The 27311-nt window shown below is 39.2% G+C and overlaps 1 protein-coding gene across 1 annotated transcript in view; it reads left to right on the top strand.

Annotated features, from left to right (window-relative positions):
* Positions 1 to 27311, top strand: part of PPFIBP2 (PPFIA binding protein 2) — a 97616-nt gene that overhangs the window by 46920 nt on the left and 23385 nt on the right. The window contains exons 4-8 of the mRNA XM_017824971.1: positions 5104 to 5193; positions 9443 to 9556; positions 17954 to 18085; positions 23693 to 23872; positions 25331 to 25423. Of these exons, the coding sequence (XP_017680460.1) occupies positions 5104 to 5193; positions 9443 to 9556; positions 17954 to 18085; positions 23693 to 23872; positions 25331 to 25423 (609 nt within the window). The remainder of the gene's footprint in view (positions 1 to 5103; positions 5194 to 9442; positions 9557 to 17953; positions 18086 to 23692; positions 23873 to 25330; positions 25424 to 27311) is intronic.

Below are 27311 nucleotides of genomic sequence, written 5' to 3'. Positions count from 1 at the left end.
GAAGCGTATTCCAAAGAGAGATTTGGAACCTAAAAATGAACAAGAAACTAAAGCAGGTGATGGAATGCAAAAGCTTTGCTTTTTTTTTTTTTTTTCTTGCTTTTCTTTTTCTAGAACTGGGCGAGTCAGTTGATTTGGAATTGTTTCAGGAAACTTTTCGTGCTAATATCTTTTGCAGTATGATGCGCGTTAAAGTATACCCAAAATCTCTAAGGAGACCATAATGCAGGTGCTTCAAGAAATTGCTTTGCAACTCCTGGCTTCCCATGGTGTGGACAGGTGTACTTTTCACTGGGTAAAAACTGGCTGGATGGCCGGGCCCAGAGAGTGGTGGTGAATGGAGTTACATCCAGATGGTGGCCAGTCACGGATGCTGTTCCCCAGGGATCGGTGTTGGGTCCAGCCCTGTTGAACATCTTCGTGGACAGCCTGGGCATTTAGTGCACCCTCAGAAAGTTTGAAGGTAACACCACGTTGGGTGGGAGTGTTGGTCTGCTCATAGGGTAGGAGGGCTCTGTGGAGGGATTTGGACAGGCTGGATCAATGGGCTGAGACCAGTTGTATGAGGGTCAACAAGGCCAAGTGCCGGGTCCTGCACTTTGGTCACAACAACCCCAGGCAGCACTACAGGCTGGGGGTAGAGTGGCTGGAAAGCTGCCTGGCAGCAAAGGACATGGGTGGTCAACAGTGGCTGAACATGTGTGCCCAGTGTGTGCCCAGGTGGCCAGTGGAATCCTGGCTTGGATCGCGTGTCCAGCAGGACCAGAGCAGTGATTGTCCCCCTGTACTCAGCACTGGTGAGGCCACACCTTGAGTGCTGTGTCCAGTTCTGGGCCCCTCAGGACAAGGAAGGAATTGAGGTGCTGGAACGAGTCCAGAGAAGGGCAACAAAGCTGGTGAAGTGTCTAGAGAGTAAGTCCTAGGAGAAGCAGCAGAGGGAGCTGGGACTGTTTAGCCTGGAGAAAAGGAGGCCCAAGGGAGACCTTATTGCTCTCCACAACTGCCTAAAAGGAGGATGTAGTGACGTGAGGGTCAGTTTCTTCTCCCAGATAACAAGTGACAGGACAAGAGGAAATGGTCTCAAGTTGTGTCATGGGAGGTTTAGGTTAGACATTAGGAAAAATTTCTTCACATAAAGGAGACGCCATCCCTGGAAGAGTTCAGAAAATGTGTAGATATGGCACTTGAGGACGTGGTTTAATGGTGCAAATGGAGGAGGTGCTGGTTGCTGGTTAAGGATTCCTGGAGGCAAAGTATTTATGGTATGCAGTTGATTTTTCATCTGCAGTGGTACTACCATCAACATATTTTCAGCTACCTTGCCTTAGCATATCTTTCCTTCTACTTTGCTATCATGTGTTATCATGAACTTCTTTACATGTTTTATGCAATTTCTCTCATTCTTTCATTATAAGAAACATAATTAATATTAACGTTAACTTATAATTTGTCAAGCCCAGGTAACAATTTTTGGTCTTTGATGCTACATCTTCTGAAATATTAGCTTTGTAGAAAATCTTGTTGATTCAACCTTTTAGACTTGTGCAACCACATGACCTGTGTTTCTTGTTTGTGAACTGTTACACCAACTGGAATTCATCCATAGCCTTATGTCTTTAGTGTTACAAGTCCTTTATTCAGTTGCTGCTGATACGTGTGACACGTAACTACACTTGCTGTTTCCTCTCAGTGCTGACTTTCACAACTGCAGAATGTACTCCAGCCATCCACAGATGGCCTTGGTTCATGTTACATTGTTTTATCTTGTCTTTATACATGCCACAAAGAATTACCAAGTCTGAAACAACTGCTGGGTGTCAATCAGACACTTTTATCTAGCAGGTCATTCTTCTGTCTACTGTACTTTCCTGTACTTATTCGAGCCCTGTCTCACTGACCTATGGGCAGGGTTGATGTTTTGGTGTAGTGTTGTTCCCCCTTTTCTGTTTCCATGGGTGATTCACTAGGCTTTACATTGGTATGTAGTGAAATATCTATTGATTCTGTGTTGAACTAATTCTAAATTATGGATTATAAAAAATGTTGAACTCCACTTTGCATTGGCGGCAGATTGTTTATGTAACAATGCATTGGCAGTAATGCTTGCACAAGTGGTTACAGGTATGTTTCTTAAATCTAACCTTGAAAAAATAGCACATGATGGCAGGAGAAAGGGTGCAAAATCTACTTGATTAGGTTCTGGAATTAGGAGACACTTTTCCTGCCTAGCAACATGCAGTTCTTCCCTGAATACTTGATGTTCCAGGTGCAGGAAAGCCTCCCCAAACACTGGATGTGAACCAGAGATATACTGGGGAAGGCTGGTGGGCTCTCCGTTGAGAAAACTCATTTAATGGCATGTAATGAAGTCTTAACCCTAATGGAAACATAGCTGCTAAGGCTAAAGATTTTGGATTCTTAAGTGCAGTGTAAGACTTTGCTCTCTTTGTGGAGTAAGGACCCAGGCGGGATGTCTGGCAGGATGATTGAGGATGCAGAGCTGAGGTCAAAGGTTTGTCTAGGCAGACATACAGAAATGCATACTGTTTACTTATAAAGAATGTCTAGTTTCATTACAGTACCACAAAAATTAGTAAGGAACAAACTTTAAGACCTCAGAGAGTGACTGACTGACTGACTGACTAACTCAATACAGAGGGCCTAAGTTAAACATGTTTTATGAAAACTGGGAGGGGGGTTTAAGGGGTGGAGGTTTTTCTTAATAACAGGACAAGGCTTGAAAAAATTACACTGTGAGGATAGAAATTCTAAAACATTAAAACTAGTTAGGAGAAAAATAGTGAGTGAGGTCATCATTCCTTTAATGCATGGGCCATCTCCCTACAGGTGCCACGGTAAAACTTTATCAAAGACTTCTGTTTGTGTATGTTGTGCACTCACATCTGCATGTTTAGAGCCATTTCTCTTAGGTCTTGAATCTTAGCTGTACTTGCTATAAACTGGTCAAAACCTTGTGACAAAGGTGTATTTGGGTAGAGTTAACATATTCTTCTTTTGACAAGGAATAATAAGTGAGGTGTGGAGTGAGGTTCTGCACATCCTGTTTTTAATGTTCCTGTTGACCCTCTAAACAGAGACAAAGGACAAAGCTTAGTGAATTTATAGGTGATTCTAGTTAAGGGCCTTGCAGCCATGATTAAAACATAAGAGCCTGATGCATAGGAAAAGTTTATAAATAATAGGATGCAATTCAGTGTAGACTAGCTCAAAGTTACACATTCAGGCAGAAACAGCAAGTAAACACTGAGTGAAGAACAGGATGGCAGCTAAATAAGAGCATTAAAAAAGGATCTGGAAGTTATGGGTCCTAGGCTGAAAATATGTGAGTTTTACTATATGGTTAATATGGAAAGAAATACGGCCCAAGGGTCTGTGAAAAGGCTTTTCCACTGAAGCCAATTGCAGCTGGAGTGCTGTGTCTCCTCTTAGGCACTTAATTTCAAAAGAAGTCAAGGAACAATTGGTGCAAAGGAACCAAAAGAAAGCAACAAACCAGTTCTTGAGAAATTAACCTGTGAGGAAAAGGCAGAAAAACTTGTGTTTGTTTAACCGAAGGGGGACGTTCTAGTTAGAGATCCACAGACAGTCTTGCAATAACTAAAAAAAAATTCTGAAGTAAAGAACCTTTCTTTTATCCATGGTGATATGATAAGCACCAGTAGGTTGAAGTTGAAGAGATGATGATTCAGGTTGGACATTAAGGAAAATGTTCTAATGATGGGTACCTAAGAAGAAGATGGAAAGTCTCTGTAATCCAAGCAAGAGTATTGGTCCTAGGATAGAACAGTGAACGAGATGATCTCTTCAGACATCTCTCACCACTGTTTGTTGGTGTTTTTGTAATTCTCTCAATTTCTTTCAACTTAATCAGAGACAAGGGTGCTTGGTTTCTCTCAGCTTGTAAAGATTCCATACTTATATCTAGTTTAGCACTTTATGGCTTGAAAAGTCTCTTCTGATTGAATAAAAATTTGATTTCTTGGTTTGCATTAATTAGCACCACGTGTATTTTCATCATGTGTTACATTTGTGCCTGTAGACCTCAGTGTAGATCAAGAAGCTATGTATATAGCTAATATTTTTTTAAAATCCTGTTCACAAGTGTTCAGTTGAAAAAGAAAGGACAGTTGGGGAGGAGGATTATCATTATATTGGTGCCATTATGCAAGTAACTATAAATGAGGAGTCAGCTGCAGATGAGTGCAGTTGAAGGGAACTCATTGAAGTTGGATTCTTGGGTTGGCTGACAAGCCAGGCACAGTGTTACATTCCCTGGCAGAAATGCATTGCCTGCAACGGAGCTGGGAAATGAACCTCTGAGGGCTCAGGTTACTTTTGATGCTCTGAGCAAACATTCCCGCAGTTACACAATGGTTTGGTATGGAGGATAAGGCTATGAGACTCTTCCAAACTTTTTAAAATACATCCGCAGATTTTTTTTTTTAATTGTGGTGTTTCTATCTGAAGTATTAAAATTCATTGGAAATGGGACCTAACAGTTAGAAGCAGGCCATGTTTTAGAAGGTTTCACTCCCTAGAGCCATTTAGCAATCCATAAGTGATTATGTGGCTAGAGTAATTCCCAATGAGAATTTGATAATTTAGGTAATTTTTTAATTGCTAACAAAAAAATTCTACTTTTCTTTCAGTAATATCTAGGAATTGGATTTTGGATTTCTAATGTGGCTCAAACTGCCACAATACCTATGGAAGTTTTTACCACTGAAACACCAAGATTCCTTGACCTTGTCAAAAGAGTGTCGAGACCAGATATTTCAAATTAAAGGGGTTTTGTTTCGATAAGATGGTATTTTTCATTGAAATTTTAATTAGATAGAAAATATCAGTCTATTCCTATACCATTCTTGATTGCTGCAAATGATAGAGTATTTAAAATCCAGCTAAAGTGCATTCAGATGTTCAAAGGTACATTTAATGCACATGAAATGAACAGTTTTGGTCTGTAGACACTTTTTTTTTCATATTTTTGGTATCATAAAACCCACTTAATATATATAATTTTTGTTAAATATTGCTTGACACTTTAACTGTAAAAATTCTCACAGCACTTTTTTTCCCCAGTCACAGGTGAATCATCATCCATCTAATAATGAAACTTATCAAGAAAGGTTGGCACGATTAGAAGGTGATAAAGAGTCGCTCATACTGCAGGTATGTCCTAAAGAGAGAACATTGTCTGCAGAGTTGCTGTTCAGTGAATAAATGATGAAGTGAAAGAGTATTTCCTGTTATACAAATGTGAGCAGATCACCAAATGTAACTGATATTTGATCAGGAATTAATTTATAATTTGTATGATCCCTCTGATTGATTTCATGGTGGGGTAGGGGGAGTAACAGCACTAAGAGGAGGGAGACTGACAGAGAGATGAAAAATAATGCTGTGGAGTCCCAAGACACTGCTGTGATAGTGGTTCTCATTCTAGATTTGCTCAGCTGTACCAGTTTTCTAGGTTCTGTGTGTCACCATTTTTAGTGAGCTGGAAGACTGTTGTGTAAAGAGAACAGCTATTTTTCCTGCTTGTATGCTGTACCAAAATTGTTTACATCATCAAAAAACTTAAGGGGAAGATAAAGGGGGGAAAAAAATGACATTTTTAAAATTCATGCCTAAGCTCCTCCAGGTTTCCTGTTTCTCAGTTTACCAACCCTTTGTCAAACAGATCCTCTGTCCCATATAAATTTTCCTCCTGGAGAAAACGCATGTTCAACAAATTAAAAAAAACTTAATTATTTTTTTCTGCATATTTTTGCTATTACTGAACTGTACATTCCATGCTTTTCAAAACTGAAGCTGGAGATTCTTTAAGTGGTCTTTGCCTATCCTTTCTCTTCTTGCTTACAAAAACATATTATAAGCACAAATATTTATATCAAACAAAACTTAAGTATGTTGGGTAGCTGTTTCAGTCACCAGTTTCTGTAAGCATGTCTTATCCTGTGTGTTTTGTTCACACTTGTGTTCATTTACTGAGCAGAAGTCTCACTGCTGTTGTTAAATAAACAATAAATGTTTTGTGAGACACAAGCTTTGGCTTGGTTGGATTTTCTTCATTACTGTTAAACTAAAATTGCTATTGCCAAATTTAGGGAAAAACAAAACCCAGCCCTGAACGAAAAGCAAACTTCTGGTTGGAGTTTAGGTGTTTAAGTGTGTGCTACAAACTCCCCTTTTTCTGAGGGAGGCAACATCACAACTGATATCTGTGAGAACACCTTTCATTAATCAAGTGGCTGTTAACTCCTGCATCCTGACTCCATTAGTAACAGCAAACAACTTTTCACACGGTGCGTTCACGTCTCTCCCAGTTCACTCGCGCACATGAGCAGCTCGTAACTGGAGCAGCAATTAGGAGGCCAAACCCAGCTGTTTACTCCAAACCAGAGGGTTGCACTGGTGCACCTGTGGCTTTGCTTGTGAGACCCTCCTTTGTTTCTCACGTATCTGTTTAGTCCTGTGATCTTTCTGTAGATCTGTTCGTGCTACCCAGTGGTCGATGGTCGTGGGTGCTGGTGGGCTTGAACAGGTTTGGCAGAGTCTTGGTGTTCAAAGTTTATTTAACAGGACTACAAGTCTCCAGTGCTTACAGGTTCCTGAAGATTGCTCCAGGCTACTGCTCAGTGTGTGCTTTCCCTGTCTTTGTCCCATAGATTTTTAGTAACTATTTCTTCGTCCACACAAATAGGTACCCAAGGATGGAGCAAGCCAAATGCACAAAGAAGGTATTCTTATTACATGTTTTGGAGACCTGCCTAGAGTTTTTCTTAAAAGAAATATAGTAAAATCAGGTGTAGAAATTGTCCTTCTCTTACCTTTTACTCCCATCACCCTCCCATGAAATCAAAAGGCTTAGTCAGTATTTATGAATTTTTCTGTTCCCGCTGCACAGCACTGCAGTAGAATTGCAAAAGCCCCAGGCTAAGATAGACAAAAACCTCAGTCTGGTAGGTGAACATCAACAACAACAACAACAAAGGTGCCACGATGGTGCTGGGTTTAGAACCTGGTTTGCACCAGCTGTGCATACTCAGTCTAGGCAGTCGAATATGAGGAGCACAGGCAAGTCCCATGGTGAGGTTACACTGGCCTGAGGGAGTCTGCTGGTACAAACCTGGCTCCTGGGTGTGACCATTGGCATGAAGGATGAGAAAGGAATGGCAAACAGAGCACCTCTATTCTATGGCTCATGTTGAATTGTGCTAATGACTGTGGCCTGCAGCTGTAATAATCTGCAGGGAATATGAGGCTGGGAGCACTCCAGTCTTGCATCAGACTTGCTGCATGAGCAGCAGTACAAGGCACTTTGTACTGGGCACAGGCAGTGCTCACTATTCCTGTCCACCAAGGCTGAGTCAAACAGTGCACCTGGAAACCTACTTCCACTGTTCAGTCTGAAGTGGAGGCTGGAAATGAATGCTACAGCATCTGGGATACCTTCTTACAGCTCACTGCCTATGTGAAGAAGCTAATGTTCTCCTTTAGGCATTTTTGGGGGGGGATTTTTTTTGTTTTGGTTTGGGTTTTTTCTCGCAAAGAAGTTTTTAACCTCTATACCACTTGGTTTTTTAGCTAATTGTTCAGTATGCCTCACTTTTATAGATACTCACAGAAAAATATGTTACCTACAGGCTGAGTGTTGCAGGTGTTGCCCTCCTAAGGCAAGATGGACTTGGCAGGGTAGCATAAACTGGGATTATGTTCTGTGTGCAGCCTACTGATTCCCTGAAGAGTCTGGCAGATGTGTTCTTGAGCAGAGGGGAAAATATGAGCTCAAAGTGGCTAATGTGCCTCTCAGCCTAACTACTGGAACAGCCAACACATGCTTTTAAAGCTACTAAGGTTTTACTGAATTCCTTTGCAGGTCACATTTAACATACAGAGTTTTGCTTCTCCGTTGCAGTGCTGGTTGGAACCTAACCTGACACTCTAAACAGAGCTGGTTTTCTTTCTCTGGAACCTGCATCAGGCTGTTTCTTCTTGCTTTCTGACCTCACAGGGGGCATTTGTGTGACATCCCTGTTTTAATGAGAGCAAAACTGAAAAGCAGACAAGCAGAAGACTTCCTTGCAGGGAGTTCTCCTCCTGCCCCAGCTTGGATGTGTCCCCCTGCCATCTGCCTCCACCCACTCCTTCCTATCTTCTCTCATCCTGAGTTCATCTGTACTCTGTGCTGCAGCCAACTACTTTAAAGGGGGGGGAATTAGTCTTTTTTGGGTTATTTCTTTTTTTTCTGTGTTCCTTTCCCAGGCATGCTTGTCATTATGTTTGCAGGTAAAACAAAACAAGATCATTCAGTCTCTGCCTCTGCAGCTTCCCTGAAATGAACTCAGTTGTTCACTGGGTTTTAGAAATGCTGTGTAGTGGGTACATCTTAAAAGTTTCACTTAGGTATACTGTACCTTTGTTTTTTCTTTTTTTTTTATTAAAGGTGTTGCAGTGTTGGATATGAGAGCATGGATAAGGTTTTGTTAATGCATTTCCCTCAAAATGAGTTTAAACACCTTAGGCTCCTTTTCTTTGTTTGTTTGAGATAACATTTTTCTGGTATAATCAAGGCTTTTATATAAATAAATAGTGAAAATGAACATACAGAGAGTATGTGCTGCTTAACACAGGAATTAACACTGGGGTTTTTTTCCACGTCTTTCCAGTGTTATCCTGGGCGTAGTTTTTTTTGCTTTGCAAGCTTTGAATTCAGCTACTGGGCTTTTCTTATTACACACTGGTCTGTACCACCATTCCCACAGTTCTTTACCAGTATTGCTTATTGTTTCTTTTCCTGGGATTCATTGTCTGTATCTCACTTCTTTTGGTTTCGTGTTCTGGCTTGCCAAAGCCTGGGAATTTTTCTTGGAATAGAACTTTGTCACTGCTAAAACATGCCTTTTACTCATTACTTTCTTTATAACTTCAGAAGGCTTTATTGATAGGTAAGCTGGCTTTCTCTTCTTGTAAGAAGTAAAGTAATTGGTTGGTTTCGGAACGAACAGTTTTCCTATTTATCTGTTTTAGGGGGTGAAATGCCAACAGAACTTGAAATAGCAGTGTATGCTCCAAAACCACATAAAATATTTCCAGCATCCGATGTTCTTGTTTGCTGCTTTCTAATTTTTCAGACTTTTGCATGAAATGCCTACCTGTGGGTAGCATTCCATCTCTTCTAGAAACGCTCTTTCTTTTTTATATCGAAACAAAATAATTGTGGGGGAGGGGGGATGAGAGGGCGTGGTTGAAGCAAAGTAGAGGTAAGACTGAAAAATCTTGGTAGAGCAGGTTGCTGCAGTGCACAAGAATATTAAACTTGCTGTTAAAACGTGCCTTTGGATGTTATGTGTGTAAGGTAATTGAAACTTATTTACAGTCAGTTCAGTGGCATTATACTTCTCTGCTCAAATTACAGGTGAGTGTTCTTACAGACCAGGTGGAAGCTCAAGGAGAGAAAATCCGGGACTTGGAAATCTGTCTTGAGGGGCATCAGTTGAAGCTGAATGCTACAGAAGAAATGCTTCAACAGGTAAAAATCTGGATTGCAAACCATCTTGCATAATCTTCTCCAGCGGAGGGGGTGAACATACATGGTCAGCTCGTCTGCATGTGTGAGTGCCTTTGGCAACAAGATAAAACAGGCATTAAAAAAATGCCTCTTTTATTGTTCTCTTGCTGCTTTGTACTTTTTTCCCCCCCTCCATGAATGTTTCTTTGTTTTCCTGTTGCAGAAAAGTTTTACTGGCTGGTTGCATAATACTGTACGTGGCAGCATGTAAAATGAAACTATTGTGTCTTATTTGTACTGTGCTCATTTGGACATGGCTGAGTAACTGGTTAGACAGGTTAAATATATCTAATATACGTAGGAGTTATAGAATTAAGAAGTTTTATTTAAATGTCTTCTGTTTTCCTACGGCTTTGAAGTTGAACAAGTAGCTGGTTGAAATGAATTACTCTAACAAGTTCTGTTCTGGAACCATTTTTGCTTAAGAACTTTCTCCTTATTTTTATATAGGAAAATTAGTATATAATGACATATTTTTCTTTATTTCAGTTGACACTTTCAGGCTCTTTGATGTTCTGTGTTGAGGGAGCAGAACAAATGATAGGTTAAATATGTTTAATTTCATATGTTACTGCAGAGCTTGCAGGTCTGTTGATGCAAAGGAACTTTCACGTTTTTGAAGATGCAGATCTTCTGTTAATACAGTATATAGATACAAAAATAGGTCTGAAACTGTAAATAACCCTCAAAATCTATGCCAGAAATTTGCAGGATAGATACTGTTCTTGATGAACCTAGTTCTCACCACACGAAATTTTTATTAAAAACTTACTATTTTATGTGAAATATAAAAGTCTTTCTATTAACTGATCATAGCTTGAAATTATTATAAGCAGCCTTGTACATGTCAATGTAAACAGCAGCAATTTCTGTAAGGTAAACTTATATCCTAAACCTTTGAAATTACTACTCTCAGATTCTTGGGAAAAAAACCTTGTCACACAACTCTTGCAGCCCAAAATGCTTCCGACTGGAAAAGGTTTTATTCTGAGGGGACATTTTTAAAAATGCAAATAGTGAGTGCATTTAGTTGTCCAGTGAGATCTGAAGTGAAATTCAAAGAACAGTAACTGTTTAAGTTATGAAAATCTGTTTTCAGACTTCAGGAAGGCATTCACAATAGAATGTAGAAGCTTCCTGTTTCAACCTAAAAACTAGATAGTTGTTCTGTGGCTTCTGCTAAAACTGTTCATTGTTTCTCTGACTTCGGTTTTTTTTCCCTGATAGTCTTCTGAGGAAACTGTGAATTTAAAGCCTTATTTAACATAAAACTGAGGCGTCTGAAAATAGAATGTAATGGTGCACCTACTTTGCTGTTTCAGTGAAAACATTTGCATCTACTCGTCTGGCATTATGCACGTGCACAAACTGCTTACAAAGCTGATCCTAAAGGGATAAGCTACAAAGGACTGTACTGAAGCTAAAGAAGTCAGAGAATCTCCAGATATGTTTAAACATAAACCTTAAATCTAAATTTTGAGATAACTCCAAACAGCTGTAGTTGTTGTTTCTCACACAGATTACATCTCCCAGTAGAGGGTGGGTTATGGGAAACCCGGGTTAGGTCTCTCAACATCCCAATAGTCAAGAGAAGTTGTGCATTCATTAGGGATCAGCAGAGGGTCCTATTTATTATAGTTTATTTTGAAGGTTCTTTTCTCAGTTCATCTTGTTGAAAAGATTAGCCTCCACAGGGAGTGAGTTGAGATTTAGAGAGGAGAGAATGATCTAATCATGTGGTGATTATGACATTCATGTAAGATATGTGGCCAACAGACCTTCCTGCAGACCATTTGTCAGAAGTAGAGTGGGTATGTGGCCTCAGGGGCTTCAGAAGATGGATTTGGGGGAGATTTGGGTTCAGATCTCAGCCAGCAGTTGCTAGTGTCCTGCTTTTCAGAGTGACTTCGGTTACCTTCCTGAGGTGTGTGTAAATTCAGTTTTATTTCATGGTTCTGCTTGTTTATTTACAGTATACTTAATTCCACCCATTTTTGTCTTTGTGAACTTAAGTCAACTGCTTCTTCTAAATGGAAAATGGAGCGATAAAGATAACTGCTCCAGCTTGAAAAATCTTTCATGTATATTAGTAGAACTAAGCTAACTGCAGCATGGATAAGCATATTATTGACTTAATATACCTGAGTTCAGGATAAGCCCTAGCTTTTTAATTTTGGGAACTGTAAGAAAAGTGACTCTTAATTAGTTCTGTGCCCAAAATGCTACAATAAAAACAAAAATCATATACTTTAGGATAATTTGATGATGATACGTGGCAGTTCCACGACAGAAAGGGTATGCAATGCTACCCTGAAAAATACTTTTTGCTGAATCTATGCTAGCAGAGACTTGTTCTCTTTGTCAGGGTGGGGTTACTGGCTAAAATCCTTCTGGCTTATGATTTATGCACAGTTGTTTTGAACCTTGCTACAAAGTGATCATGGAACCACTTCTGAGACAGCAGCTAAAATAAAATTTATACAAATAACATAAAATGGCTGTTCAGCATTTTGGATGGGCATCTTGAATGTGGAATAGTAGCAACAGATACTGCTGCTGCTTTGAAGAAAATCACAATTCTTCATTGCTCTGAGAGGATGGTGCAACATCCCTTAGTCAAATCTGAACTTTCAAGAAATGAGCTGAACCAATCTAAAGGTTGCTGCAACAAAAAGGAGAAGGTCTCTTTCTCCTTTCATCCTTCTCCCTCTTCCTTACTATGTGCTTCTGCAACTGATTTGATACTGTCATGCTCATCAAACTCAGTGACTGGGAGAAAACTATAACTTGGGGTTTAAAAGGAAGGGGGTGTTTTTTTCTGCTGGGTGAGTTGAAACAGCTCACAGAAAAGGTCAAGGTGTGGCACAGGGGCAATGGAGAGATGTGTGTTTGACCTACCTGTCTGTGGAACCACAGCCAAAGAAAATACAGCTCAGCAGCATTTGAGGAGCAAGAGAATCCTGTGTAAGAGAGGCAGAGATGCCCTGGTGTGCACAGTTACAGATAATGCAGGCATGTGATGCTTGTGGTGTCAAACTCAACATTTCACTTTTGTAAGGATACTTTTTCCAGTACAGACTATAATCAAGAAAAGCCATTTTCACCTTGAAGGTGTTTGCATTTTCTTTCTTCAAAAACAAAGCAGGTCTTTCAAAAACTCAAGAAAGTCAATGACAAAACTTCAGATCACTCTTTAAATATGATTCTTGTTTGGGCCAAGAAACAAGGTCAACCTTCATAGTAAATGGTAAGAGAAAATTTTCTCAAGCATGACTGGGGGCAACACACAAGTTTGATCTCATCGAGTTGCCTTCCAGTGGTGTCTCTGTCTTGCCGTTAAATGTGTAAATGATATGGAAAAGCTGGCCTGTGTGAATAGTTACCTGCATTTCCCCTTAGCACATTGTAATGAATATGTCAAAAATAAAAGAAAAAAACTGCCTAGAATTATCCTGTGAAAACAGTATATGCTGTGACATAATCCATTTCCAGTATATCAACTGCTTTAAAATGTAAAGTTACAGCCAGTTTTAGGAAGCAGTGATGTATGTGTGTCTTGTTCCAAGTTACTTTGTGGCATCACTTAAGTACTTTCTTCCAGTCAATTTTAAGAAAGAAATATATTTTTTTCTAAGAGAAAAGAGGATGTTGAACATTGCTGTGTTAGCCTTGGGAGAATCTCCTATCAACTTGCTGTAGAATTGGAAAGCAGAAGGAAATTTTGCTCTGTAAAGTTGCCTAAACTGTCCCATAGCAGAAAGTACCAGCCATGCCTAATGTAAACACATCGGTGCTCTGGAATCTGTGCTGTCAGGCTTGACAGCTGAGTTAAGTCAGTTTGAAAAGTGAATTTTCTGCACATACAGATTTCACCTCCACAGTTCTTTCACGTGTATTTTTTGGTAGTTATTGTAAGATTAGTTAGTTACCTCTTTGCTATTCCAGAGCTGCATTTGATTTATTTAACAGATGCTAATTCCCATTGAAGCTCTCTGGCATAAAGTATAGCAGTTTGTTTTGCCAATGAAAATACTGGTCTGTGTGGCAGTGTCTTTCCTGTAGCTGATCTGTACCAAATCCTGGATGTGGTTTGACCGTGTCCTTCTGCCTTCCACATTATTTCTGACACATAATTGCAAGATGCAGTCCAAGGGACTCTTGTTGCATGGTTGTGTTGTGTAAACTCAGTTTTGTCTTCAGTGAAGTAAATTATCTTGCAATGTAGAAAGCACTTGGTTTTAGGACTCTATCTTAAAAAATAAACAAAAGAAACTGAAATGTTTGAATGCTAGCAGGAGTGGATCTCTTTTCTCGCGTCAGTTTATGTCCCACTTCTACCTTGAGTGCAAGGGCCAGGGGAAGGTGTGGCAGACAGTGCCCTGTGTGGGGCACGGTGGAGGATCTTTTAAAAAACAGTGGATTAGAAGAAGGCAGGGAGGAGCTGTATGAGAGTAGGAACTTGAATCCAATGCCGTTTCGTGTGTACCTGCTCTGGTTTTGCAGTTGTCTTATAGTCAGGGGAGCCAGAATCCTGTCTTGGTTGCAGGGTATAAATCTGGTGTGTATCTGTTTGCTTCTCAGGAACATTGCTGGCTGGCAAAGATCATTCCTTCAACTTTCAGTTGCCTGAGTTATCTGATCTTAGATGAATTTCAGCACTTGTTTATAGCATGCAGTAACTTCTTGCCAGCAGCTGGCTTAGCGTTTCAGATTTTCAAGTGTGCTCTGTGCTGCTCTGGTGTGAGCCATAAGGTTTTCAGAGTGTTTCTCTCAAGTTGTCCAGCTTATCTGTACAGGTGAGCACTCCACTGCTTTGTTATTTTGCAGCTAACGTAGGCAGGAGTCCTGCTGGTCAGGCAGATTCGAAGTGGCAGTGCAGTGGGAAGTTCTGTCCTTTCCCTTGCTTAGCTACATAATGGGCAGATGATGAATTGGAGGGCTGTAATTCACTGACTGCTACTGACTTGCACCATTTCATGGTGATTACAGATGTACATTGCTCTCAGCTGTGTTTTCAGCTAAGCAAATATCTTATTTCTACCACAGCTGACACACAGCACTTGAGAAGTGCAGTCCTCATTAGTGGTGGCTCTGGCTGGATGTTGCTTACCAGGTAGGTCGGTTGGTCTGTCTCTCTCTCTCTCAACTCTTTTAATAAGCGTGAAAAGTTAGGAATTTTTTGAATGTTTGTATTTTGTGTGGTGCACAAGTGCAAAATGGGATCTTCGGGGGGGTTCTTCCCCCCCCCACACTCAACTAAAATCTTACTTGTGGTTTCTCAATCAGTGTATGGCATGATTGTTTCTTCTGTTTTATGAAGAGCTAAATATCCTGGAATTTTCTGTGCTTGCAGCTGACACCCTAGAAAAGTGTAGGGTCCTCTTTTCAAGCTGTTTTCTGTCATGTTAAATTTTATAAGCTGCTTTATAAGAATTATGTATTTCCAAGAGGATGAAATGTGAATGTGAGATATAGAGCATATGCTGCAGTTTCATTGGGAATATTGGAAAAGTCGGTTAAGTGTTTTAGAAGTATACAGTGTGGATTTTAAAAATACGTTTGTATTTGGAAATAGTTTGCTGTTCCTTGATGATTCATCTTTGTAATTATTCTACTCAAAAATAACTTTTTTCCCTTAATTTTTAAAGTTAAAGGTTGAGTTTCGAACAAAGAACTTTAAGAAATTAAATTATACTTATAGTACATTTTAAAATTAAAACTAAAACGAAGTATCTTGTTTCTAAAGAAGATTCCCTATGATATGTTCTATTTCTGTTCTGTATTTCAGCTCTTTAGGATCCTTCTAAAGCTGCTACAGCGCAAATTACCACTTTGCCTGTCTTGTATTATCTCTTTTTTTGCTTTAAAATCAATAACATAAATTTGTGTTTTCTTTTCTTACAATTGCATATTTATTCTGGCCGAATTGAAGTTGCATCATACCACTGAAATACACTATAATTTCTCTGTAACAAAATGGGTCACATTCTTAATGAGCTGTTCACTGTGAGCATCTGCTTGAAGATGAAAATAATTGCTTCCAGATGTTACCATTTCAAGAGGGGACATTTACTTTAAACGGCACTTGCTTTCAAAGCAAAAGTTAGATTCTCTAGATGCAAGAGAAATTGTCAGCTGTTTTAAATCAGTGTAGCTCCATTGAAAACAAACTAGGGATAGTTAGCTGTTTTGTCTATTTTAAGTCAAGAGTTTTGTGCCAGTTTACTCTAGCTGGGAATCTGATTCTCCAGCTTGAGAGCAAACTGCAAAATTTTGTTAGAGCTGATTAAAAAAAAAAAAAAAAAGAAAATCAGCTGCCTTCATGCTCACTTATACCAGGTGGTGCCTTCGTGTTCACACGGAGCTACTGAATCTGGAAGGAGAGCAGTGAGTGTGTATTGCTCTGCATTGCATAACTTAGTGTCATTTAGGAGTCTATAGAAAAAAAAAATAAGGAGTAATGCCAGATGGTGCATTCAAAGGATAGATCTTTTGTTAAAAATCTCCAGAGGGATGCCGTGTCTCCTTGCCTTATTAAGAAATCCTTCTCTCATATCATGGAACATCATGTCAGTGTCCAAAACAAAGTCTAAGTGTTGTTTTAGTCCAATACTGAATAGAGTCTGTCCACAGGGCCAGAGTTGCCTCATCCTGCTACCTTTTCTGATGTTCACTGGCCTTTCTTCATATCAAAATTCTCATTTATAGCTATGTCTTAAGCTGCAGTAGTCTGCTATGTCAACAGCTGTACAGAGCCTGTTCCAGTGTGGACTGAAATGTGCCTCTGAAATTCATGCAAGTTAGTGTTTTTCTGGAAGATAGAGGAGGTATTTGTAATTATAATTGTAATTTGCAATCACCTTTGTAGAAAGCAGCTACTCCTGGGATTTCATTAGGTAACTGCCTCTTGTAGTTTCTCAATAATAAAAGTCAGTGCAATATATTTTCCTGATTAGTGCTTGATTTATTTCATTTAGAGAAGAAGAGAAAAAAAAAAGCCCAAACCACGGGGCTACATTTTTGTTGATTTTCCTATCCATACACAAATATCATTGCTGATGTCAGCAGGAATGGGCATGGCACTGGGAATAGTGGTGATTTAGATAATTGGTGTTGCAATGCCGATGCAAGTTTAGTACTGCTTTTAATTTGGGCAGTATTCCCCACCAGACTAAACCAATTCACATGTAGGGCAGATTGGGATTCAAAACAAACCTTAGCTGTATAATTTTTAAATTAACCTTTGTGGCTTCCTTGGTTCCAACCCCTGGTCTACAACACACTGTACAGTTTATGGGAGAGAAAGAGGTGAGAAAAGGGTGATGGACAAGGGGATTCTGATCACTCAGTAACATCAGCATAGACCCAGATTAACTATGGCAGCTTCAGTTAAGTCACTTCCATGTAATTCAAAGCAGAATCAGCCGTGATTCCTCAGTGTGTTTCGTGTGATCAAAACACTAATGTGATTTATGAATTACCGTAAACACTTGTAACCATTTAGAAACGAACATCCTTTTGAAAAAATTAATTGGGCACTTGGAAAGTTTAGGTATGAATTTTTCAAGTAAGGCTTAAACTCCAGAATGGACTTTTGGAAAATAGAGGCCAACATGAGCATTTTATATATATATGCAATGAAGGTGTGAATATTGAATGATTTCCAAAGACAGTGAGATGACTCCATCCAAAGTATGTCTTCTCTGCAATCTGAAAAACAAGCCTGGGGCACAAAAGCAAAAGTCAAGGCCAGTTGTTTCTCCTTTTCACTGTTACTCAGTTTAGAGATTGCCTTTTAGTTCCAGTCAGGACATACCCCTTTCATTCACTGCTGTTCCCTCCACAGTGTGTAGCCTTCAAAAGTTATCAAGTACTACATGGTGTAAGCTCTCAAGTACTATTAGTGTGACTGCAGAAGCATTGCTTGTCTTTGTCAATCTGGTATTTTTGTTAGGGTTCTCATTTTGTAACATGTCCTGTATTGAATAACAAATGACAAGAAGGTCTACAATGTAATACTAAAGCATAGCTTTGTCTGATGGGTATTTTAGGAAGATGCCAACTATTTTGTAATGTGTCATTATGTAGGTTTGTGTTTGTTCAGCCTTGGTATTGTTCTCGATTTCATGTCTTGCCCAGGGATTAACTTTGCCACACATTTTCTTGAAATAAGGAGTGGGGCACAGTGGTTTAGTGATTAACACAGAAGAACATTTAGATGAAAATAACTTCAGCACTTGAGAAACACACAGTTCAACTGTGGGGTAGGGACTTCACTGTGGGCCTGCCAATAAATTACGTTGCAGTCTGTCAGTGTTCAAATAAATAACTGGAGAAAATACTCTGCCTTGCATTCAGGAACTACTGAGTCGCACATCGCTGGAGACACAGAAATTAGATCTAATGGCTGAAGTTTCAGACCTGAAGATTAAGCTGGTTGGTATGGAAAAGGAACAGAGTGAATATGAAGAGAAACAGAACAAAGCTGAGGTGAGTTTTGTTTTTTTCATTAGCTTGTTTTTACGTTTTTTTCTATCACGTGTCTATGATGTGGTGTCACACACCTGAGCTTTTGAGCTGGTCAGCATGCAATAGGGTTTTCCATGCTCACAGCACAGCCCGTATCATTGATCCTATGAATTCAGTGAGGAGTGTGATTATGCATTTTTGGGATGTGGTTTCCTTTTCCCCTCTGTCATTATACTTCAGAGTTTGCTTGTTTGGCTTTAATCAAGGCACAGTCCCTTCCAGAAGCATATATTACAGTTGATGTTCATTTAACCCTTTCCTTTGCACAGGAGCTGACCTGGCATTCCTACCAGAGCTCTTTCCTTGTTTGTGTGGCAGAAAAGACTGTCGGGCTCAATAGTATCAGTGGTGCTACAAGCACCGAGATGATCAGACTTGGGGATTTTAATGCATTTGTGGCACTTGGGAGGGAAAGACATGGGCCAGGGCATTTGCCTCAAATGAGTGTTTTGCCATGTGGTTACATGATAAATAATGCAAAAAAAAAAAAAAAAGTCATGGACTGGAGGCAATTCCCTTCAGATGTGGAGAGTTCTGGACATCAAAGGAGCTTTGCTTTTTGCTGTGTTGGTTAAGAAAGACAGTATGAAACATACTGAATGAACATGTGAAACATCATCTGAACAACACCCATTTCATGGTAGTGGGTAGCAGGTGGGAGCTGGGAAGGAAAGCAATCCTGGAAGAGAGAATTCATACAAACGTGTTGCCTGCCTCAGTGGTCCTATAATGGGACCAACTAGCAGGAGAGGATTACCTGGAAAAGAAGGGTTACTGTCTGAGATTTATACATTGCTGACTGAAAAAAAACCCCAAAACTTTGTTCCGTATTGGCTCAGGAGAATTTGAAATCCAGGCAGACTGTTTGCTCTCCATAACATTGCTGGTGAAATATTTGATAACTGTGCATCGGTAATTTAACTGCACCAACATAACACATTTGGGGTGTGTTTGTTTTCCCGCTTATTTATTCTCTGAAGTTTTCTTTAGAGATCAAAAGATAACTTAAAGAGAGCAATTCCTGGCAGAGCTTGCAAGCCAGAGAGGCACCAGCTGCTGCTTTTACCATCTGTGGCCCTTCTCATGCTCTTTCACGCTTAATTGTCAGTGCTTTGTGTGTACAGAAGGTCTGAGCACCTCCATAGTACCTGAAAACCTGAACAGGTCTGAGCAGCTCCTAATTGCTGCAGATGGGAGCCTGCTCCCAGCAGCCGAGGGAGAGGCATTCAGCTCTTCTCATGACGTGTGGAATACCGGGATGAGAATGCCCAGTCAGCCTGACTCCTGGAAAGCAGCTAAGCTTTTGGGTGCGTTTTTATTGACAGGACTTTTTGAGTAGCCCATCGGTCTGGTTCTGTGATGAGGGTGACCTGTGGAATTCTTCTGCCGCTGGAGGAAGGTGTGTGTGCCCCCTTGGGTGGAAAAGTTGAGCTTTGTTCGCCTGGAAGCCTTTGTTGTACTGCTAAGTGATAGGACAGGTTCCTGCTGAGATGGAAAAGAATTCTAATCTGATGGAAAAGCTGAGAATCGTTGTGTTAAGTATGCGCTGAATTATTAACTACCCCAGGATGTGATTAGATTTCTGGCCTGTTGAAAGTCAAAAATGTGTATGTGCAAAGCAAGGAAAATGGATGTCGTAGGTGAAGCTTTGGGAAATAAACAGCATTTTTGGTTTGCTTGTTGAGATACTTGTATGATTATTTCAGATTATCCTGAATAAGCAGTAATCCAATATAGCAAGACAAACAGGGGTTGTTTCCAATCAAATAGGATCCTTATTTGAATTCTAATGCTTTAACCCTATTTCAGCTTTGCTTCCTGTAAATTGTACTAATTTTTTGATACAGACACAATTTCAAACATCAGAATGAAATTTATTAATACGTTTCCTTTATTAAACCACAGCTGCTTAAATTTGGTAATAGTTTGTTCTCCTAAACTTCTTGCCTCCTCTTTCTAGTGAGTAAACCACTTTGACATGCACAAACAGTCTACCTGTGGTTTGCACACACAGGTGTGTTCTGGTCACCTCATTGCTTCAGAGTGAGACAGTTTTCCAAAGTGACAAGTGATCAAATGAAATTAATCTTGCTGTAACTGTATCTCTGCACATCATGGCCACTGCAACATGCTCTTACAGTGTGTAATGCCTCAAATGAAACTGCAGTTAGTTGGTTTTTTTTTTTTTTGCATGAGTGGAGCAAAGCTGTGGTTGGCAGAGCAAAACCCTTTCTCGTGGACTGCAGCTGGCCAGAGTTTAGGATTGACAAAGGTGATCAGAATAGTGATTTGATGGATTTGCTACTATCAGTTTTTTCACGTGGATGCATGTGTTACAAAGGCATCCAGTAGTTAAACCATTTTAAACAGCTTGTTAATTATACTTCATGGCTGACCCTGCTATTTCTAAATATAATAATGGGTTTTCAGAAGTTTAAAATTAAATGTGGCATTGCAGAATAATTCAGCTAAACTGTGTTTGCTCTGTGTTCTAATTTTGTGCTGGCTTATTTCACAGCACCTGTTTCCAGTCACATAGGCTTTATCTATAGAATTATTTTTCTGGTTGGGTTGGGAGGAAACAAAGCAAATTAAGATACCCTTCTAAATATGAGCAAGTTTTAATGTGTCAGATTCGTTTCACTTTATCTTGTGCAGCTGTCATTTGGATTTGGTTTTAGTTAGCAGCAAAGAGTTTATCAAGCATCTCTAACCTCCTCTCAAAGGTATTGATTTCACACTGAATGCCACTTGTCTCTGGCTCTCCAAAAGCACATACTAAATTTAAAGTGCCATTTATTTATATATATTACACAGGGGCCAGGAGAATAGCTGCTTGTAAATGGACTGTCTCACTCTTGGCTTTGTCATTTCAATTCCTTTGCTCTTCTACTTTTGCCACAGTAATGCTTTGAAGGTTTCTGAAGTCTCACCTGAGGGGTTTGTGTCAGAAATTTTGAAAATACGGGGTTTTTAATGTAGCAAGGTATGAGTGAGGGGCATTATCAAGTGATTAACAGCAGCCCAGATCCCTGCTCTACCTAAACGTGGACAAAAGAGACTTTATGTCACTGTCCAGAGACTGCAGTAGCAATTGTCCAATTCAACTTGCCTCAAAGCCCTTCTTCTATCCTACTGCTTTCTTTTTTAGCATGGGATAGGTGCTGTGGTTTTGGCTAGAAACTGTTGGCAAGTATTTTGTGGCTCTTGTAACTTCTGAATTAAATGTCTAGTGCAAACTTACTTGCAATTCCAAAGAAACTTGAGTCAGTGAGCCACTGACTCTCACTGGGGAATTTGGTGTGTTGTCCCATCTGAATCAAGATGTCATATGTTAGTGTTAATAAATGTTCATGCTGTGAAAGAATCTCAAAAATGAGAAGCCTGTCCTACCTTGAAAATAGAAGCAACTGTAAAGGTACATATTGCAGCTGGAGTTCATCTGTACTGTCAAGTTTGCCCTGAGGACAGTCTGTGTGGACACAGAGTGTTTCCCATTCCCACTTTTAATGTGAGGCAAAAGAGAAAAGAATTGCAAGTCGACACCAGAAGTGCTTCTGAACTCCCCCATGTTGCCACAGCTGGAGCAGCTCTCAGTTTGTGCTCAGAAGTCTGTGCATCCTGTTTGAGCAGGAACACAACCTCGTCTGGGTTAACAGTGTCTGTGTCACAGACAAGCACAGACCAAGCCTTGGTGCTTAAAAGAAAGCAAGGGAGATGGATATGTGTCCTGACAATTCCAATTCCCAGCTGGTACTGCTCAGTGGGGTACCTGATTGTGGAGATGAGGGTAAGAAAAGAAACAAAATCCAAGTATGGAAGATGTTGTGGATAGTGTCTGAATTGTACAGACAGCTGGTAGTGTAGAGGATGAGTTAGCTGGGGGGATATTCCCCTTGCTAGTGTCTTACTGTGTGGCTGTAAAGTGACTCTTGTGTCCTTTGAATGAATATTTTCACCTCGGGGAGCTGTCCTTAACATGTGCAGCCCTGGCAAAACATGCCAGCCTAAATAATACTGGATATTGCAGAATTGGTCTGCTAGGGACCAGTATTCTTCCTAAATTTTTTGATTGTTTATGGAACTACTCCTCATTTATGTGGCTTAAATGTTTGCTGGATGACAGAGGATTAGCATCAGACGTTGTGATCCCGATTGACAATAATACATATAAAGTGAAATATATGTAACTGCTTTTCTGACTTTCATCTTAAGCACACCTTAAGCCCACATCTTAAGCCCTAAGAAAAATACTTAAACATGTGAAGCTCTCATACCTAACTTTGTACACACGTTTTGTACGTCACTGTGAATGTTCCAAGTTGGCTGCAGATGCTGATGCAGTGTGAGATTGGTTGTGTTAATACTTGCCTGGTCAGAATAGTGTCCTGTCCATGCAGTAGCCGTTCCCTAGATTTGAGACTGTTGATTCACCAGAGAGCTGAGGTTACAGAATGACTGTTGTGCACTGTAATGAAAAAAAAAAAATAAAAAAAAAAACATCCTGCCATTTTATCTGTTGTTCTGTCCACTAAAATCTCTTCCGCTCCTTTGGGAGATGGATTAAGCTCATCAAATTTATTCCACTTGAGAAGGCTGAGAAATCACAAAACATATGTTATTAAATGTACATGAAAGCCAGGAGAGAGTCACTCCCAACTTGTAATACCTGAGAAAATACCCAGCTCTCTTTGCTACAGAGTTTGGGGGCTTAGGTGCAATGTTATATAGATTTTAATACTTGACTTTGGTTTGCTTTCTGAGCTGGCTATTTTTGTGTGTGTATCACTGATACACACAAATCCAAGAAGCTGACCAGCAAATTGGCACACGTTAAAGTAATTACTTTTTCTTCTGTAGTATCCTTTGATTTCTCCTAAGTATGTTTCTTAACTCCTTCTCCATGTCAAGATCCAGCCCAGATAGCAGGAGAGGGAATGGAGTTACTTTTCTGCCCCATGCTGGACATGGAAACAGAATTACTTTACTTGTAAATTATGTGTATAAATTGTGAAAAAGTAGGTTATGGCCCCAACTGAGCACTTTGCAGTTTCTTCCTAGTGGATGATTTGGCAGTGAAAATGAATGTAATCAAGTCCTATTTCAGCAAAAGTGTACCTCTGAGCCAGCATATCAAAACATGTTCCAAATTTTCCTTTATTTGACTTCATGTGACTGTAAAAGTTTCCAAAAATGAGGAACCAAATTCTGATTTTAACTTTAGAATCAGAATCATGAAATTGTCTGGAATGTAGATTCTGTTCCATTTAAACTGTAGCTTTGTGCAGTATTCCAGTTTGCTTATGCTTTTTCGGAAGGGAAACACATAATCTGTCTTTTTTTAGTTTGCCTTTGATGTGCTTCATGTATTTCTTTGTGCTGCAACTACAAAGATATCTTCTTTGCATCATTTTCTTTCTCACCTGTCTTTTTTTTTTTTGTCTTTTTTTTTCTTCGTGTATTTCTTTGTGCTGCAACTACAAAGATATCTTCTTTGCATCATTTTCTTTCTCACCTGTCTTTTTTTTTTTTTTTTTTTTTTTTTTTCCTTTCCTCCCATGTTTTCAGTCAGTAGTGAACCTGATCAGTGACCTACAGGAGCAGATGTGTAGACTGCAGCTGGAAATTAATAGTAGAATCCAAGAAAGAAAGTCTCAAGATAGGAAACCAGACTTGACACCTAATGGTCCTCAATCTGGCCCAAGATCAGTAGAGACTCTGAGCCAGAAGAATTGTTCTTGGTGTGATGTACGAGAAGTACCCCTTGGCAGAAGCCTGTGTATTGCCTCTTCTCTTCTCTTGCACAAACTAAATCCCACTAACCAGAGCTATGATGTGAATGTTTGGCATTAATCTTTGTGACTTTCCTTAGCAAAGAGTGAGAGTGTCATAAAAATTACCAGAAAAAAAAATCCCCACCCCTGATTATCGGGACAAATTTGGTCACCGTTGATGGCTATCTGCTAAAACACAGATACCTGTAAGACCCAATCACCCCTTTCAGGTTTTTCTTTAGTTTCCATTTTACTTTTAAATCTGTAGTGCTTGTGTGGTTTGGGGTTTTTTTTTTATTTTTGGGTTGGGATTTGTCTGATACGCAGCATGCCAGCATGGTTTGGTGGTTTGCTACTTTTCCTCATGGTGATGTCACCCCAGCTGTGCTTGATGGTGCACCCTCACAGTCCTCTGAACACAGATTATTGAATCCTGAATATCTTAAAAGCTTAACACAAGTATAAAATGGCTTCAACTAAGACTATCTGACACGTATCCTTTCTTTTCCTAATGATAATGTCAAAGTGAATTAAAAGAGCCATAGTAAAAATAATCTGCTTGTACTTTTAAAATAGCAAATCCAGCACCTTTTTTTCTTTTTTTTTTTTTTTAAATCCCTGACATTAGCAGTTACCAGGAAAGCATTGCTGAATTTGCATGACAGATACTGGTTGTATTTGATCAAAAATATGTCACATGTCAAAACAAAAGCTACTTTGCATATAGTGCTTAAATTCACTGGAGGTAGAATGACACTGGTATGCCTGGAAAAGACCATTTTAATATTTGTTTTTAAATCAGATTGCTTTAGTTGCCTTTAAAATTTAGTTGCTTAAAATTTGAATCACCAGAACTCATAAGTAATCTGCTTATATTGTGAGGGAGTTTTTTACTAATTTCTCTTATGGGTTTATATTACAAAAATAACTATTTTCATTATGACACCTATTTTGAAAATAGGGCTGTTGTTTCTGAGCTTGCCTTTGTGCAGAACTGCTGAATGGACTATCAGACTACAGGACAAACTGCAGATTGGAGAAATAATCTGAGAGTCAAATCTGGGAGTCATTCAAAATAAATTTTTTTGTAATCCAAGATATTAATGTGTATGCTTACTGTATATGCTACACAGGAATTCCAAAATTGGGTTGCCTGCAAATTTTTCTTTTCCTCAGTTCACTTTAAGACTTTTTGTCTTGTCAGAGCTCCATCAAGGATTTAATAATGTTGTCCTTCAGAATGAACAATAAGATGTAAAGGAAAGGGAGAAGGGACATTTAAGGGACAACCTCTTAGACTGGTCACAGTTTTTAGTGTGGTGGTTCAGTGTCCATTTACTGTGTGTTTCATGCATGATCTTTAATTCAGGACTATGAAGAATTAATATCTGCCAGAGAAATCTTACTTTTAGCTGCTGTTCTTCCTTTGCAGGGTTTGCTGCAGGAACTTAGGCACCTCAAAATTAAAGTGGAAGAGCTGGAAAATGAAAGAAATCAATACGAGTGGAAATTAAAAGCAACTAAAGTAAGCAGAATAAGCATTTTCTAACAACAGACTTGTTTCAGTTGGAAAGGGATGTGCTCTACTTCTATTGGTATTTACTGTCCTTACATTTACCTTGTGTCAGGGTCTACTAGAAAGACCTCAAGTTTTCTCTAACCATCTTTGGAATAAGTATTTTGGGTTGAAGGTTTTGTAGGGGGGTTTTCTACTTTTGCTCCCTCCAGTGCAATTTCCAGTCTCCTACCTTTTTGCAATTCTTATTTTAAGAAACCAAGAAAGGCATTTTGACTTACAAAGACCTGGTCTGAGTAAAAGCCTCTTTGAAGGTTTTCTTTCTTTTATTTGTGTAGTAGCGACAAACCTCTGTGGAATATACTTTCCAGCCTGAAGAGACATGCAGAGTTTGTTGGGTGTTTGCTTACTATGGAATTTATTTTCATAGACATTAAGCCCAAAATACACCATTAGATCATCTGCTTTGACTGTGTGTATATCAAAGTGCATGGCTGCCTTACCCTTCTGTTGACCTTAAATCCTGGAAAGCTTTTGGATCGTAATCTGGAGAAGCTCAACATTTGAAACATTTCATCATTTTCCCCAGTAATTAATTTTTCTAGTTGAACATTCTCACTGTTTATTTCTAGTTTGGATTTTTAGCCCTTTTCCACTAGATTAAAAAGCACCTTAGTATTTTTCCTTGTTGAGGTGCACTTTGGTGCTATAATCTCATCTCTTTTCACTCCTATAATCCTATAATCCCTGTTCATATGACTTGAGTTGTGGTTGGATCTTGGAGAAACATTTCAAATTATTAAACTGAGTTTTCTTTTTAATACTTGATAGCTTGATCCAGACATGACAAACAGCTACTATTTGTATAAGCATTTCTTTCTTTTGAGAATTCTTGGATGAATAATGAAATGTTGCTATCATGATCTTTTTTTCCTATTAAAATAATAGCTCTTCTATCCATGAAAATGTTTTCTGTGACGTGGTGGATATGAACAGTCTTTGGGAAAATATTTTCTCAAGCAGTGTGTGGCCAGATGCCAAGACAGATAGAGATTATGGAAAGTGTAGGAGCAGACTGAAAATAAGAAAGAAGAATCAAAAAACTCATTGAGTGAGAGAAGATGCAGGACTGGAAAGGAAGAAAAGTACAAGGAAAGAGAAAGGAAACAGAAAAATAATCATAGAGAGGACAAGAATGAGACACTAAAGGAAAAGAGAGCATTTAAAAGATCAAATAGACTGGGGAGGTACATGCAAATCTGGTATTAGGAGGTCTGCAAGCTTTTGTCTTCCTGTTCCAGCTTCTTACATGAGAAATTGGAATATTTCCATTGCTAGATATAAAAAGCATATTAGTCACTGGGAAGTGTAGGAGCCCTTCAGAGATGCAACAAGGCAGATTCTTCTACTCCATGTGGAATTTTAGGCAGAGTGGTGATGTCGTCCTGCAATCCAGACACTTGCTTCCTGGTGAAAATAAGTTTGTCTGTTAATTAGTCCATGTTTTTCCCTATTTAAATAATGTTGTTTGGTGTTTTACCTTTTTTCCTGCTTTATTGTAGTATTTTGAGAAACTAGTCACATTAGTGATTTCTTTTTTTTTACATTGTTCTTTCCTTTTTTTCTTCCTTTCCCCCCCCCTCTTCTGTTCTTTAACTGCAAGGAGGTTTGGTATGCTTTTGCTGGGTAAATTCAGAATGTTGATAAATGGAGGCTTTAAGGCCTCTGAAGAAAATCTTAACAAACTGCTGACTTAGTAAAGTATGCTGTTGGCAGTTTTTCTCACAAATAGGAAAAAGAGATGAGAGTTGCTGTATTTCAAGCTGGACAATCACAGAATTCTTCTCCCTCTGTATTGTTGAGGTCTTTAATGTGTGATTTTTTTTTTTTTTTTTTT

Source organism: Lepidothrix coronata, unplaced genomic scaffold (genome assembly GCF_001604755.1).
Source record: "Lepidothrix coronata isolate B3197 unplaced genomic scaffold, Lepidothrix_coronata-1.0 Scaffold115, whole genome shotgun sequence".
Taxonomy (NCBI): domain Eukaryota; kingdom Metazoa; phylum Chordata; class Aves; order Passeriformes; family Pipridae; genus Lepidothrix; species Lepidothrix coronata.
Note: the sequence above shows the minus strand (reverse complement) of the source record. Positions and strands in the feature narration are given on the sequence as shown.